Source organism: Phyllostomus discolor, chromosome 3 (genome assembly GCF_004126475.2).
Source record: "Phyllostomus discolor isolate MPI-MPIP mPhyDis1 chromosome 3, mPhyDis1.pri.v3, whole genome shotgun sequence".
In the NCBI taxonomy this organism is placed as follows: Eukaryota; Metazoa; Chordata; class Mammalia; order Chiroptera; family Phyllostomidae; genus Phyllostomus; species Phyllostomus discolor.
This window is the reverse complement of record NC_040905.2, coordinates 88,404,969-88,419,256: the sequence shown is the minus strand read 5'-3', so window position 1 is coordinate 88,419,256 and position 14,288 is coordinate 88,404,969. Positions and strand designations below refer to the sequence as shown.

The following is a 14,288-nucleotide window of genomic DNA, read 5'->3' as shown; positions in this document are numbered from 1 at the left end:
CGCACACACACACACACACACACACACACACATCTTCACCAGCAGCAACTGGAGACCAAAGTACACAATCCAGGTTGGCTCAGAGTAGAGCTTGACCCAGTGACAAAAGTGGCACTGAAGAAGGAAAGTGGAATTTTCCATAAATATACATCAATTTTGAGAGAATCAGATAAGAGGATGAAAAGTAGGCCTTAGGGAAGATGACATTAGGAACTGAAAGCATTCATTCTTCTACACGGACCTGCTGGATTGGGCAGAATCTAATCCACTTTACACAAGGCAGCTGTGGAGTGAGCTTCATTTTTTTCCCCAGTCCTGGTTTCTTCTAAACACTGAAACCAGTTAGTAGAAAATGTGAGTCAGTATGGTTATGGAATTACATGATTTATTACCCATGTCAGTTTGACAAGAGCTAGTGGGAAAAGGAACAAGTAAGCAGTAGCCAGACACTTCTGCCAACATAAAATTTCAAAATTAATTCTTTATACATAACACAGAATTTCCTCTTCATAATTCTGTTCCTTTATCTGTGGCAGGGGACCTTCCAAAACTTTTCCCAGACCTTCCCCAAGTTGACGCTATATACTCTTGAAGAGAATGCAAGACAGTATTCTCTTAAAAAACCTTACTTTATACAACTATAACATTATTTAAATGATCATTTAAAAGTAAAATGCATACTCAGATGGCTGATAACACATTCTATTTTCAGCTCAATGATAAACTATGAGTTTTTATTCATTTATATAAAGAGAATAATTTTGTTTATTGCCCCAACACAAAAGGAGACACCTTTATATATCAGTTAAACTTAAAACACAATTTGAACCATCCCTTAAATCTAAGATAGTTGAAATTCACTATTTTAATCTTAATTAGCATATTTTAATTGACCAGAGACTTTTTAGACTTAAGGAAGCACTTTAGGATGATTTGCATGGCCTAGCTTAAAACGACATGCCTGGTCTGCATTCTCAGAATATGAGGTAATTGGTGTATGGCATGTTCGCCCTCTTCCTGTGAGGAGAAATACAGATGATTTCTGCAGCTGTACACACACACACACACACTCAGGTCTCATTTTCATATGAATGAGGAGCGATTTCTTATTTATTGACTTTGAGCTAAAGCCTCATGGAAGAGTTTCATAAACTGGATTTCGGACTTCAATAAAGCTATTTTAATGAAATTTGTAGGGATGTGGAGCAATGAATGATCTTATTTCATGCTCTTAGGAGAAAAATTATTTCCCTTTTGAAACTGACTTTATAACAGATCAGATTACAGAATAAAAAAGTTTTTAAAAGTTAAACAAGTAATGTTAATAATATATTTAATATTTAAAATATGTTATATATGTTGTATGTTGTAGATGTTTAAAAAACATCTGTTTGCACTAAGTTAATAGAATGTTTGAATTTGTTTTTACCTTTAATTCTTACCTCATTCCTTTCATTTGTTCATATTTAATTTTTGTATTTTTTATGCCTTTGGGAAATTCTTTTTTGTTTGGGTATATTATAACCCAAGACAGTTCAAATAACGTCAATAGAATAAAATAATATTTCTTTTATATTTGTTCCTAGATGAGTATTAGTTGCTTGCCATTTACCTGGTCAGAGAAAAAGAAATTTTTTTACTGCATAAGAATACCCAAGGAAATAAAAAATTTAATTAATGTTGTACATTACATCAAAATATTTTAAATGCCCTTCTAAACAAGAGGTGACTATTTTTTTTTAATTTTCAGATATTGATGAATGCTCCTTCCAAAACATTTGTGTCTTTGGGACATGCAACAACTTGCCCGGCATGTTCCACTGCATCTGCGACGATGGCTACGAGCTGGACAGAACCGGCGGGAACTGTACAGGTGGGCCGGCTACGGGTGTAACTGTGCTCTTATTAGTTGGAGTGAATATTTTGTGCAAGGTTTAAAAATTCCTCAGATTTCTACTTAGCTAACATTTTTTTGAAACAGAAAATTGCATTCTGATACATTTATTTATAATGGAATTAATCTATTCTTATATAAGCAACCTAATATTAAATATCTAACATGAAACTAGGAAAGTATTTCTTTATGTATTTTGTACATGCATGCATATATACATACATACATATACATATGTATAAATACAATTTTAGTTAAGCAAATAGTGACATAGTTTTTTTCTTCTTCAGAATTCTAACATTTAGTTATTTATCTGTGAAGGATATTAAATGACATTATCATAATTACTGTGTGATGGACCTGTGGAAATTGTTTTAGGAGTATACAAGGATTTAATCTTTATTGTATTGTACTGAGGGCTTTAGAGTGATCTACTACGTTACAAAAAATCCGCCAAATATTTTGAAACAGCAGTAAGCATAGTAAAGATCTTAACATGGGCACTTTAAATGTTTTTCCTAGATATTGATGAATGTGCTGATCCCATCAACTGTGTGAACGGCCTCTGTGTCAACACGCCCGGTCGTTACGAGTGTAACTGCCCACCTGACTTTCAGCTGAACCCCACTGGTGTGGGTTGTGTTGGTAAGGAAAAGCTATCTGAAATGAGCAAATAGAATTATTTAGAGCTAAATATTCAAACTCACTTGGTAATGAACTGTGGTATTTGCTACAATGAATTTGTAAACAAAACAATCCTTCCCCTTAAGAAATTCTAGATTACCAAATTATATGGTCATTTTTATCGTGTTTATCTGCCAAGTTGTATTTGGAAATGAATTTTCAAGACATCTGCTCCAACTTCCTCCTCTCACAGGCTTGGGAACCAAGGCTTCAGGAGGCGCAGGACTTGGTTCAAAATCTCAGAGCTTGCAAATGGCAGAGCTGAGGCACAGCCGTGCACTGCTGGGCGCCCTGTTCAGTGCATTGGCCAGGACAGCATGAAGTGGTAGAACTAATGGATTATACATTATCTCTCCTATGAGCAGGGCCATGTAAGAGTGTAACAAATGAAGTGATGAGAGGAGAGGAATTGGAGAACTGGATTTCTTTAGCCAAACTATTGGAGTGGAGCAAGTTGGGGGCTCTGTGGGCAGGGGTAGGGGGCAAAGAAGGCAGTAATAAAGGTTCAGAATCTGTTTTCAACATTCCTGACATCTCTGATCTTTTGAAAATAATTGTCCAGTGTTTGCCATCTGCCCTGTTTCTGCTCCTCAGTGAGCGTTTACCTAGAGGTTAATGGTCTGGAGAATTTCTTGACAGGATACAAAAAAAACTTTTTTAAAAAGGGTGGGGGGAGAAAATTCTTGCTTCAGTGCAAATCTGCCCACTGTCCTCAGTGTCAGTTTTCTAGACCTTGCAGTATATGCAGGGAGTGTTTGCCACGGTGATTTATACACAATTTTTATATTGTTTTCAAATTTTAGAGAATATATTTAGTTATAGTATATGGCTGCTCCAAGTTCTGACTTTTTCATTCAGACTTATTTGTCCAGTGAATATTGAGTGCTTTCTCTTCTAGGGGCTGCAGAGGGAGTATACTAAGCAAATTCTCTGGTTTTGAGTTTACATGTTAGTGGCAGGGAGACAGAGCGAGAATAAATTCTGACACTGGAGGTGGTTGTAGGATAAGTGCTGTGTTGTTTGGAGGACGGGAGAGTCAGAGCCTCAAAGGAGGGAACAATGCCAGCAGGACCTCTGAGAGGAGACAACTTGTCTTCAAGGCAAAGGAACAACCAGTGCAAAAGGCCTGTAACAGGAGAATGCTGATGTCAGAGACACAGTCTGGAGGCTGAGGCAGAGGGTGGAGTGAGTGGGAGGAGTAAGAGGAAAGGAGTCAGAGGAGGAGCAATAGCCCCGATCGAAAAGTGGTTCTCAGCCCCAGCTGCACTGTGAGATCCCATTTGGAACCTTGAAATTATTCTGATGCCTGCTTCACTCCCAGAAATCGAGTCACTGGAGCCTCAGTATTCCTTAAAAGCTTCCTTGGAGCAAACCAAAGCTATGAAAAGGCAACTAATAAAAGGGAGTGCTCCAAAAGTTAAACATAAACAAATGCCAAAAGCTATTAAGAGTAAGAAAAATCAAAACAATTATATAAACATCACTTTATATCTAATAGGCAGGCAAAAATTAGACTGGGTAATGTGAAGTGTTGGTCCGTGGACCTCAAAGGTCCCTCTGTTCTATTGGTAGAAGCATAGACCGGGACAGCCATGCAAAGAATGAACAAAGTGCTCAGATTCACTGTCAGCACATAATCAATTTCTTGTTTCAGTTTCTTTTTAGAGCATTTCTGTTTATATGGATTGATGCTTCATGGCTTCATTCTTCCTTAGAGGTTTACCAAAGAACAAAGACACTCTGTCTCACAAATACCATTACATGATGAGATGTTAGGAATCTTAATTTTGTTTTGAACCACTTGATTTCATTATTAGTTATGCCCAATGATGCTAAAAACAAAGAACATAAGTACAAAGTAGAAAATGATGGTGTCACCTAGTTAGATGACCCAATAGTGAAATAAAATGTCACTGTCGTATCATTTGTCAACTTTCATGTTTTGTGCAAGGGATTATATCACCATTCAAAAAGGTGTAACAGAGGACTGGAGACACTGTATTTTGAGTCTTCTTTGAGCTTATTGAACACAGTTGAGAATTCAAAAGTTTTCACTTTCTGGCCATAATGGCAGGAGAAGAAAATTGACAATGGAAAATGTTTTACAATTGTTAGATGTGTCGGAAGATGGATGCAACAGAGGCCAGCCCTCTAGTCTGGATTCTAAAGAAAATGGTGAAATTCATCATATAAGCAAAATGCCAGGCTGTGTGTGAGTCTTCAGAGGCCAATATCCTAGATGAAATTTTTCACATTCCAGAATCAAAGAATAAGTGAACCATATATTTCTGTAGGCAAAGGAAATATGATATTCTTGACTGTTAGTCAATAAGAAATCAACGTGCAATATTTGATGAGAATTTGAAAGAACCATCCCAGGTTCTTTCTTCTTCTGTATTCAAAATTTAATTGCTGTGGATCTTAGGTACACAAATGGTGAACCCAGATGTTTAGACAAGGGTTATTGGAAGGAAGTACGTGATATGGAAATAGAAGAAAAATCATTGATGATTCTAATTGGTGTTGCTAATCTAAAGGTGAAAATAGATTCCATTTATGGAGCAAAGGAAATAGCTGCCCTCTCATGAATGAAATTATGAGCTGTCAAAGTTTTCAAAAATGTCATCAGGTATGTGTTTCAATGATGCAAAATCAAGAAAAAGAACACGTAAGGATAAGCTGGAACCTACTACAGATGTGTTTGAAATGTGGAATCAGTCTTTACAAAATGGATGTGTTACAGGTTCAGGCCCCACAGCTGACAGACAGTTCATTGCATTCATAGGACCGTTTCAGGTATACTTATCTTCAAGACCAAGAAAATATGGAGTAAAACTTGAGTTAGTATTCAGTTCTTACTAAAATTTCAAGTAAGGTTGTTTCTCTATGCAAGAGATTGTTTTGTACTGAGGATGAAGCAAACCTTTTATATTAATGTACAAGAACTTGACTTCCATCATTTGAGTGATCTTTCTCTAAAAAGGAATTCTTACTATGGCAAGGGCAATCTTAAGCTCCTGTGTTTCTCTGCAGACAACCGTGTGGGTAACTGCTACCTGAAGTTTGGTCCTCGAGGAGACGGGAGCCTGTCCTGCAACACTGAAATTGGGGTGGGCGTCAGCCGCTCCTCCTGCTGCTGCTCCCTGGGGAAGGCCTGGGGGAACCCCTGCGAGACGTGCCCCCCTGTCAATAGCAGTGAGTATGGAGCTGAAGCAGAGGAAGGGAACGAACTCGGGTAGCTGAAAACCTGTTGCAATTTTTTCTTGCACTGGAGACGGGAGAAAGAGCAAGGGCAAACTTTTACGTTTGGACTGCTTTCAGTGATGATGCTGAAACCAGCCAAGAGTGTTTTACATAAAACAAATTTGAGTTCTTCTCTTCTTATTGTTTTTCATGATATGATAAAAAGAAAAAAAAATAATTTTTAACCACAATCCAATATGAATAGTGATATTATCCATTCTCCGTGGTGTCACAGATAAGTTAGGCTATTCCTGGTTCTCCTCAGAGGCTCAGTTCAGGTTCATAGCTGTGTTGTACTCCTGAGATTATTCCCATTACGTCTTATGTTGAATCAGGTATTTGATAAGGACATAGATGAAACTTGTAAATTGTCAAGTATTTAAGTTTTTATTTACTAGCCAAAAAAAGTTGTGATATAAATGGTCTGCAAAGGAGTGTTTTCTTTAGTTTAAAACAAATGGTTTTTGTTGTCTTGTCTATATAATTTATGAAGTAATGATCATATATCATGGAAAACATAATATACTTTTAAATGTATTTGAATAGCTACTAAAGAAAATGTATGTGTGTTTTGAGCCTGGCAATTACTGAAGGCTCATTCATTGTTTAAGCCACTTGGACATGGGTATCAAATCTCTTTTTTTCTTTGTTTTGTAGCTGAATATTACACCTTATGTCCTGGGGGTGAAGGCTTCAGACCCAACCCCATCACAATCATCTTAGAAGGTGAGTGCCGCTTCAGTTCTCACCCAGATTTAACCATGGTGTAAAGCATTAACTTTTAGAGAAAAAGCGGTAAAAATAAAGTTAGTGTGGAGCAACCCCAGCAAGATTATTTTGAACAATTTCAGATGGACAGTCAATCACCAGGATGCTAAATAACCACTTGTAAGTCAGGAAAGTATGACCCACTGCAGTGATCTAACATCTGACTGTTCCACAAAGAAACTCTCTTTACCAATATCTCCCAGCTGTAATCACCCACATCTTGCTTTTAAAACTCCTCTCAGATGGTGGCAAAACACCAACAAAGCAGGACCCTCCATGGTCAGACTAAACCTGCTGTCTAAGTGTGCATTCACATGGATGCATGGAAGTCACGTGGTTGAAAGTCTAACAAGAGCTCCTGTCTTTCACGATGGTCTTGGTTGTAAGTGAGCTGTCTCCCCTTGTGCAGACATCGATGAGTGCCAGGAGCTACCGGGTCTCTGCCAGGGAGGAAACTGCATCAACACCTTCGGGAGCTTCCAGTGCGAGTGCCCGCAAGGCTACTACCTCAGCGAGGAAACCCGCATCTGTGAGGGTGAGGTGAATTTATACCTAAAAAACAATCAGTGCTATCAAAAACAAAATTCCTGATCAGGCCTGGGGAAGGGGTTCCATCCTCACATTCTGTCAAAAGATCTGTTGAGACTGGTTCATGGCTTTTTTCTTTTCGTATCAACACTGTCAGATAAATTAATTCACAGCTCATTTGCTTAATTTACTGTTGTTTTTTTATGCATAAATGGATTAATTAAATATAAATGGGAGAAGCCGGAGTAGTGTGTAAACATCCATTATCAAGTAACTTATCAGTTCAAATATTAATTAGGATTATAGTTTTCATAGGGAAAATAGGTAAGCTTGAATGAGTCTATTAATATTCTTCAGTAATTTTTAAATATTGGACTACATGTTGGACCACTAAGAAGAAATGCAGAGGTGATGCGGACACCTTTCTTGCTTCCATTCCACCCCTCCTTTTATCCCTTGGCACTACAGTCATCCTTTTAGGGGCCCATGTCCCCACCAGATGGGGAGCGAGGTCCATAGGTTATTCATCATTATAGCTACAAGTCGTCCTAGCTTACAGTAAATCTCAGTATTTATTTATGGGATCAGTGAAGGCTTCTAAAGATGAACATTAAACGTGGAAGCATTTCCATTATAACCTTTCCTTTGGAACATGTTATACCTAACATGTATCTGGGAGAGATATGATTTAAGATGGGGGACAATTGGCAGTTGCTCTGCTGCCAGAATCTCTGAACTGGGACTAATTTAAAAGAAGCTGTGAACATAAAGACTCTCCTAACTGGACTGAGTTTAAAGTTAGCACTAAAATTTAGTGTAAATGACATAAGAGGAAAGCAGGCTTTAAAGCATTTCCATTTGAAAAATATGAAATTTCAATTTAAAAAATGCAGGTGCCATTTAAATTATTTTTTTGCCACCCTGGAATAATTTCTTTTGATCATTTATATTTCTTAATACTGGATTATTTTTTTTTTGAAGGAAAACCACACCTCCTGTCATGTCAGTGCACATTTTGGAGTATTATCAGTATAATTGCTTTAAATTCTGAATTGTATGGAAACATGGATTTTGGGGAGTCATCGTATGCTTTGTTCAGTAGTTTAAATAATATAAACTCCTGGGGAAATATCTTAATGGATTTTGTCACCTGCTCTAGATATTGATGAGTGTTTCGCACATCCTGGTGTGTGTGGGCCTGGGACCTGCTACAACACGCTGGGAAATTACACCTGCATTTGCCCACCTGAATACATGCAGGTCAACGGAGGCCACAACTGCATGGGTATGTGAAGTTCTCTGGGGTCACTTAGGTCACAGTTGTGGACCTCCCATGTGAGATGCTTGTGTCTCAGAATTAGTCCATAAAATGTAGAAAGTCAACCTTTGTGAATAAGTATTTCAAAGTCTTATAAAATTCTGGCTCTGTATCATGTTTTTGAACTTTTGTTACCCCTTCATGCAGTTATAAAAAAAGTAAGTTATGGGGCTGTAATGTATAGCACAGGGAATATAGTCAATATCATAATAACTTTGTATGGTAACAGATCATAGTGATCGCATTATAAAATATAGAAATATAGAATCACTGATGTGCACCTGAAACTAATATAGTATTGTATGTGACCTACACTTTAGTGTTAGAAAAGGAAATTGACATTTTTTTAAAAAACACAAGTCTAAGGTAGAAAATTTCATCAAATGTAATAATTACATGTTCTTAAACAATTTTCATTTTTCGTTTCTATAAAATGAACATTATAAGGTGAAGAGACCAGCCAAAGAACATACATGCATAACCCACAGACACAGACAGCAGTGTGGACATGGCTGAGGGAAGGGGGGAGCTGGGTGGAGGTGGGCAGAGGAGGGGAAAACAGGAACATCTGCAATAGTGTCAACAATAAAAATAAAGTTAAATAAATAAGGTGAACATTATTTTACTAATGAGAACATTTGAAATTTAATATGTAATACTTTTTAAAATAAATGCTTTTAAATATAGAACAAATATCTATTAACTTTGTTTCCCAAGAAAATTATAAATGAAAACCCTTATTTAGAAACAGGAGATATGATGACCTAAAAATGACTCATGTTTCACCTAAAGAATTATTTTAAGACACCTCTAAATGACCGAGACATTGTTTAGAGTTATGTTCCTGGAGAAAGTTTGGGGTCTCCGTGTATGTAGCCTTCACTGTTAGCTACTGGATGATGTAATTGGCTGGCTTGTTTTTCTACATGTAGACATGAGAAAAAGCTTTTGCTACCGAAGCTATAATGGAACCACTTGTGAGAATGAGTTGCCTTTTAATGTGACAAAGAGGATGTGCTGCTGCACGTACAATGTGGGCAAAGCCTGGAACAAACCTTGTGAGCCATGCCCGACTCCAGGGACAGGTAAGCACAGACCACGTACTTCTGCTGAAGGCCAGGGCAGTGACACAGGCACATAGGTGGCAATCTAGTAAAAGCAAATGTGCATTAGAACCAGACATGCTCGGTTCTGAAACCCAGGTGGCCCTCTCTGGGGGTGCAAACGCTAATTTCTGGTATGTCAGTTGACTAGGAGTCTGGACACTGAAGATAAGCTCCATTGCTAAAGAGTTCAAGTTTATAGCCCTGGTCTATTTTAATTCATTATCTTCTACCATGCTGGTTAATCCTTCATTTATTCATTGAAAAAAATAGTTTTTTACTAACTACTTTGTGTCTTTGGACTAGATCTGGAAGATATAATATTTTGATGAAAAAAAACTTGTGGTAATTTAAAGTTAAGTTCAGTAGTGTTGTATTTTAGATAGATCTTGGAAAATATGCAAAAAATGGATTTGATGAGCAAACTTTACCTAAAGGAAACTTTTTGTCAAAGTAGTCTTTAGCATTTTTCCCCTTAAACTTATCTGAAATGTTTAAGCAGAAAAATAGAACTGATGTTACATGGTAAAATATTTTTTAGAAGCATAGATTCTTTTGAAAGAAAATAGAGACAAGAGCAAAAAAATTATCTTAAAATTATTATTGCCTACTCAGGTTTTTGGAAAGTGGTCATTTTTAATAATTTTAGATACTAAGTTGATCCAGTAGGACCAATATAGAAACAATGATTATATATCCATTACTACATATTACTCAGATTACATGCATTAAAAAGTTTTATATAATGTGATGATGAAATTAAACTAATGAGAGATGATGAAAAGTGATATGGGGGTGCCATGTGGTGGTTCAGATTCAATGGGTGAATGGATTTTCTTAACCCTATCTTGCCATAGTTTGTTTCAAAAAATCAAATAGAAACATTTTTACAATTCTCTAATTTAAAAACCCCATCAGTTGGAAATAGAAAATCCCTGGTTTGGGGAATGAAATACTACTTAGTTTTTGTAAGAGGAGGTAAAAGGCTTGGGTTTGAGAGACAGGTCTACATTCAGATTGATTCTGCCACTTATTGTCTGACTTCATGCAGATTATTGATCCTTTCTGAAACTGATTCCTCATATATAGCATAGGAATAATAAATAATGACAGTGACTACTTCACATGGCTATACTGATGGTCAAATGAGATGATGTATATAAATTACAGTTCTCAGGTTAGCAGGCAATTAGAAACCATTAAACTGGGCATCTGTTATGTGCCTCTCAGTATGTTCTGGATGCACGGTGGATGTTGGTGGATGAAACATACGAAGACCCTCCTACTGGAGTAGAGTATGTTGTATATGTTTTACCTAGTACCCTTCAAGAGTTTTACTCAGTGGTGGGCATCAGAAGCAGTCTGCTTCTTCCATATTAGAATGTGTGTGTAGGACTGTGGGGAAGGGAGGATGTAGGGAGGTAGAAGAGGGTATAGAGAGACAAATGGTGATGGATGGAGACTTGACTTGGGGTGCTGAACCCACAATACCATGCACAGATGATGTGATGTAGACTCATGCGCCTGAAACGTGTTTAATTTTGTTAACCAGGGTCATGCAATAAACTCAATAAAAAAAAAAACAAAGAATAAATTATGGACCTGAAAAAAGGAACTTAGAGTTTGTTTCAGTTTCTATTAGTTTTGTGAACTATGTGTAGGAGTAATTCTTCCAGTCTCTATTTTTTTCCATGATGTATTGTTTTTGGTGCCTCCAGTTTCACATTTTAGCAAACGGACATTTATGTTTTAAAAAAATACAGAATTTACATCTCATTCATTATTCACTGTAACCTACTTGAGCATTACAAAATTATTTTTTATGCCTATGCCTTTGTGCAACTTTGTGATGCCTTTTTACGTTTGTTCTCTAATTTGGTTTTTAAATCAACATAAGTTGGATCAGTTTTAAAGCCCGGCTTATCAAAAGAAAAATAATTTATGTGCCCCCAGTAGATACTTTGAATCTTGTAATAATTTATTTATCCTCTGGTATCAGAGCAGTAGAAGGTCAATAGCGATGATAACGGTAACGATGGTGGCAAAGGCTGCTTCGACCTTCGCCTTGAATCTGGGAGCGGGTATTGTTACCAGATAAACATGATTGAAATGAAAATGTCTGGCTGTGAATAATATAAAATATATTTGGCAGTGAAGGTAGTACTTGTAAAATTTTATTTTGAAGGAGTTGGAGAATGTTAAGAGTGAATTTGGTTTGTTTGTATTTTAAAGCTGACTTTAAAACCATATGTGGAAATATTCCTGGGTTCACCTTTGACATTCACACAGGAAAAGCTGTTGGTGAGTTTTTTTCAGCTTGTGCTTATTTTAATACATGTGTGTAGAATTTTGTAAAAATGTATTCAGTGCTTTTACAGTTTGAAGCCCCATGAAATGTAATAATACGAGTCTGATGTAATACAGTCGGATGGAAAAGAGACAGCGTGGTCACGGGCTCTGACCAGTGTGACCAGCGACGCTGTTCTGTCCACGCGGTCTGGTGCTCGGGACGACAGTTATGTGACTCTCTCATCAAAACCTGTGGTTTTCCTTTTGGTGCATATTGTATCACATAGCTCTAAGTAACCCCTCTCATTTTAACTTTTAGTTGCTATTTTCATACATACCTGTTTAAGTGTTCGGTGTTTTTTTGCTATATCCCTTTCTTCCAATCTCCTTACAAATTTGCAAGGTTATTAATTATATAAATTACTTCCTTTTAAATGTACTTTTTTTCCAGTTTTTATTTATTCTTTTAGAAAGAGGTGAAGGAAAGGAGAAAGGGAGAGAAACATTGATTGGTTGCCTCTCGCATGCTCCCAACTGGGGATAGAACCCTCAACCTTTGTGCCTGAACCTTTGGTTTGAAGTCTGGTGCTCAACCCACTGGGCCACACCATCCAGGGCTAAATGTACTTTCTGTTGCTCATTCTACTTTTCTTCCTCAAATATTATAAAAGTAATTTCATTTTAAGTCTTTATTATCAATACACATATAAAAAAGGATATATAATTAAGAAGACACAACTTTCTTTATCAGATGTGTTTATCAGCAGCAGTTAGGGGAGCCTGACATGTAAGCTGAAGAGGAGGTGTGATTCCAGAGGAAGTTCATTTGCTACATTGACACTGAAAGCATTTGGTATCTTTAATCAGCTACTTAAATTTTCCATTGTTGTTTAAAGGAAATAACGTATTTTATGGCCTGTATGCTTTGATGAAGCACAAAATCACTCATACCAGTACAGAATTGATTTTGGTGACATTGAGTGTGTTCTCATCTCATTGTTCAAGGTTGCAGGGTGAGTATGTTAAGCAGAACCACATATATTTGTTCAAATCTGTTCAATTCCAGACATTGATGAATGTAAAGAGATCCCAGGCATTTGTGCAAATGGCGTGTGCATCAACCAGATTGGCAGTTTCCGCTGCGAATGCCCTACAGGATTCAGTTACAACGACTTGCTCCTGGTCTGCGAAGGTAACCTGAACTATGCGTGACCTTTCTCCGTGTAAGTTCGGTGAACATGAAGAGTGTTAGATAGCTTTCTAATGGTTTACAGTTCCTTTCTCAGAAGTTAGGAGTTAGTGACCGAATGGTTAAGTAAAGGTAATACTAATGCAGTACTGAAATTGTACAAGTGAATGTGTTGCTCTTTCAGATATCGATGAGTGCAGCAACGGCGATAATCTGTGCCAGCGAAATGCAGACTGCATCAACAGTCCCGGCAGCTACCGCTGCGAGTGCGCTGCGGGCTTCAAACTCTCGCCCAACGGAGCCTGTGTTGGTGAGAAGGAGCCTGACTTCATTCTTTGGCACTGAGCACAGCATTCTTCAGATTTCCCATGCTGAAAAGTCGTCTATGCTTTTCTATCAAAAAGTATTTTCAAAGACAGTTTTGAAAAGATTTCCTTAGTAAATCTCTTCATTGATATTGAACCTGTTTCACCATATATATTAGGTTACTTTGTTCAGAAAAGAGGTCTCCTCAGTGGATTTTCCTAGCATTGGACAGAAAGTAAAATGGTATCCTTGAGATACCAGTCAACATATAAAAATTGCGTGATTTTAAAAGAAAGAGACTCGGACACTAAAGTCTTTACTGTGATTCAGCTGTTGTCATGGTTCATTTTCAGCCTATGGGTAATAATTAATAGCAGGTTATAGAAACATGCCTGTGAAAACAATGAAGGAATCTTAATAAAAATCAGATATGTGAAACATTGTCTCTCTTTGTTTTAGATCGCAACGAATGTTTAGAAATTCCTAATGTTTGCAGTCATGGCCTGTGTGTTGATTTGCAAGGAAGTTACCAGTGCATCTGCCACAACGGCTTCAAGGCGTCTCAGGACCAGACCATGTGCATGGGTAAGAGGGGCATTAGCTCCAGAGGGCAAGGTGGAGCGGTGCGTCCAGAAGAGACTACAGTTTGGTCACTTGCCAAATTAACATGCCTTTATCAGAAACAGTCTTGCAAAAAGTTAACTATGTTGAATTGTTTATGGTTTCATTCAGTATAAAATTTGCAAGCAGAGACACATCACAATATGTTCCTCGGTTCAGTGTTCACAACCCTTTTCCCCAGATGACTTTCACACGGGCTCTGGGGCACTCAGGGTTGTGTGGCAGTCACTGCGGTGCCAGCTGCCCTGTACCCCCTCTCTGTCACCATGGAGGAAAGCCTTTTTGACTATAAGAATGCCAGGGAGTAAGTAGTAAGAGTGACAGTTTTGAAATGAACATATGTAC

The 14,288-nt window shown here is 37.5% G+C and overlaps 1 protein-coding gene across 4 annotated transcripts in view; it reads left to right on the top strand.

Moving 5' to 3' along the window:
- FBN2 (fibrillin 2) overlaps positions 1-14,288 on the top strand; it is a 257,503-nt gene that overhangs the window by 201,270 nt on the left and 41,945 nt on the right. For 3 of the 4 annotated variants that reach the window (XM_036020716.1, XM_036020715.1, XM_028506245.2), the window contains exons 35-45: positions 1,751-1,873; positions 2,417-2,539; positions 5,612-5,773; positions 6,479-6,547; positions 6,999-7,124; positions 8,277-8,402; positions 9,368-9,520; positions 11,771-11,839; positions 12,894-13,019; positions 13,201-13,326; positions 13,782-13,907. In XM_036020716.1, coding sequence (XP_035876609.1) covers positions 1,751-1,873; positions 2,417-2,539; positions 5,612-5,773; positions 6,479-6,547; positions 6,999-7,124; positions 8,277-8,402; positions 9,368-9,520; positions 11,771-11,839; positions 12,894-13,019; positions 13,201-13,326; positions 13,782-13,907 — 1,329 coding nt within the window. The remainder of the gene's footprint in view (positions 1-1,750; positions 1,874-2,416; positions 2,540-5,611; positions 5,774-6,478; positions 6,548-6,998; positions 7,125-8,276; positions 8,403-9,367; positions 9,521-11,770; positions 11,840-12,893; positions 13,020-13,200; positions 13,327-13,781; positions 13,908-14,288) is intronic. The other variant, XM_036020718.1, reaches the window with a different exon arrangement.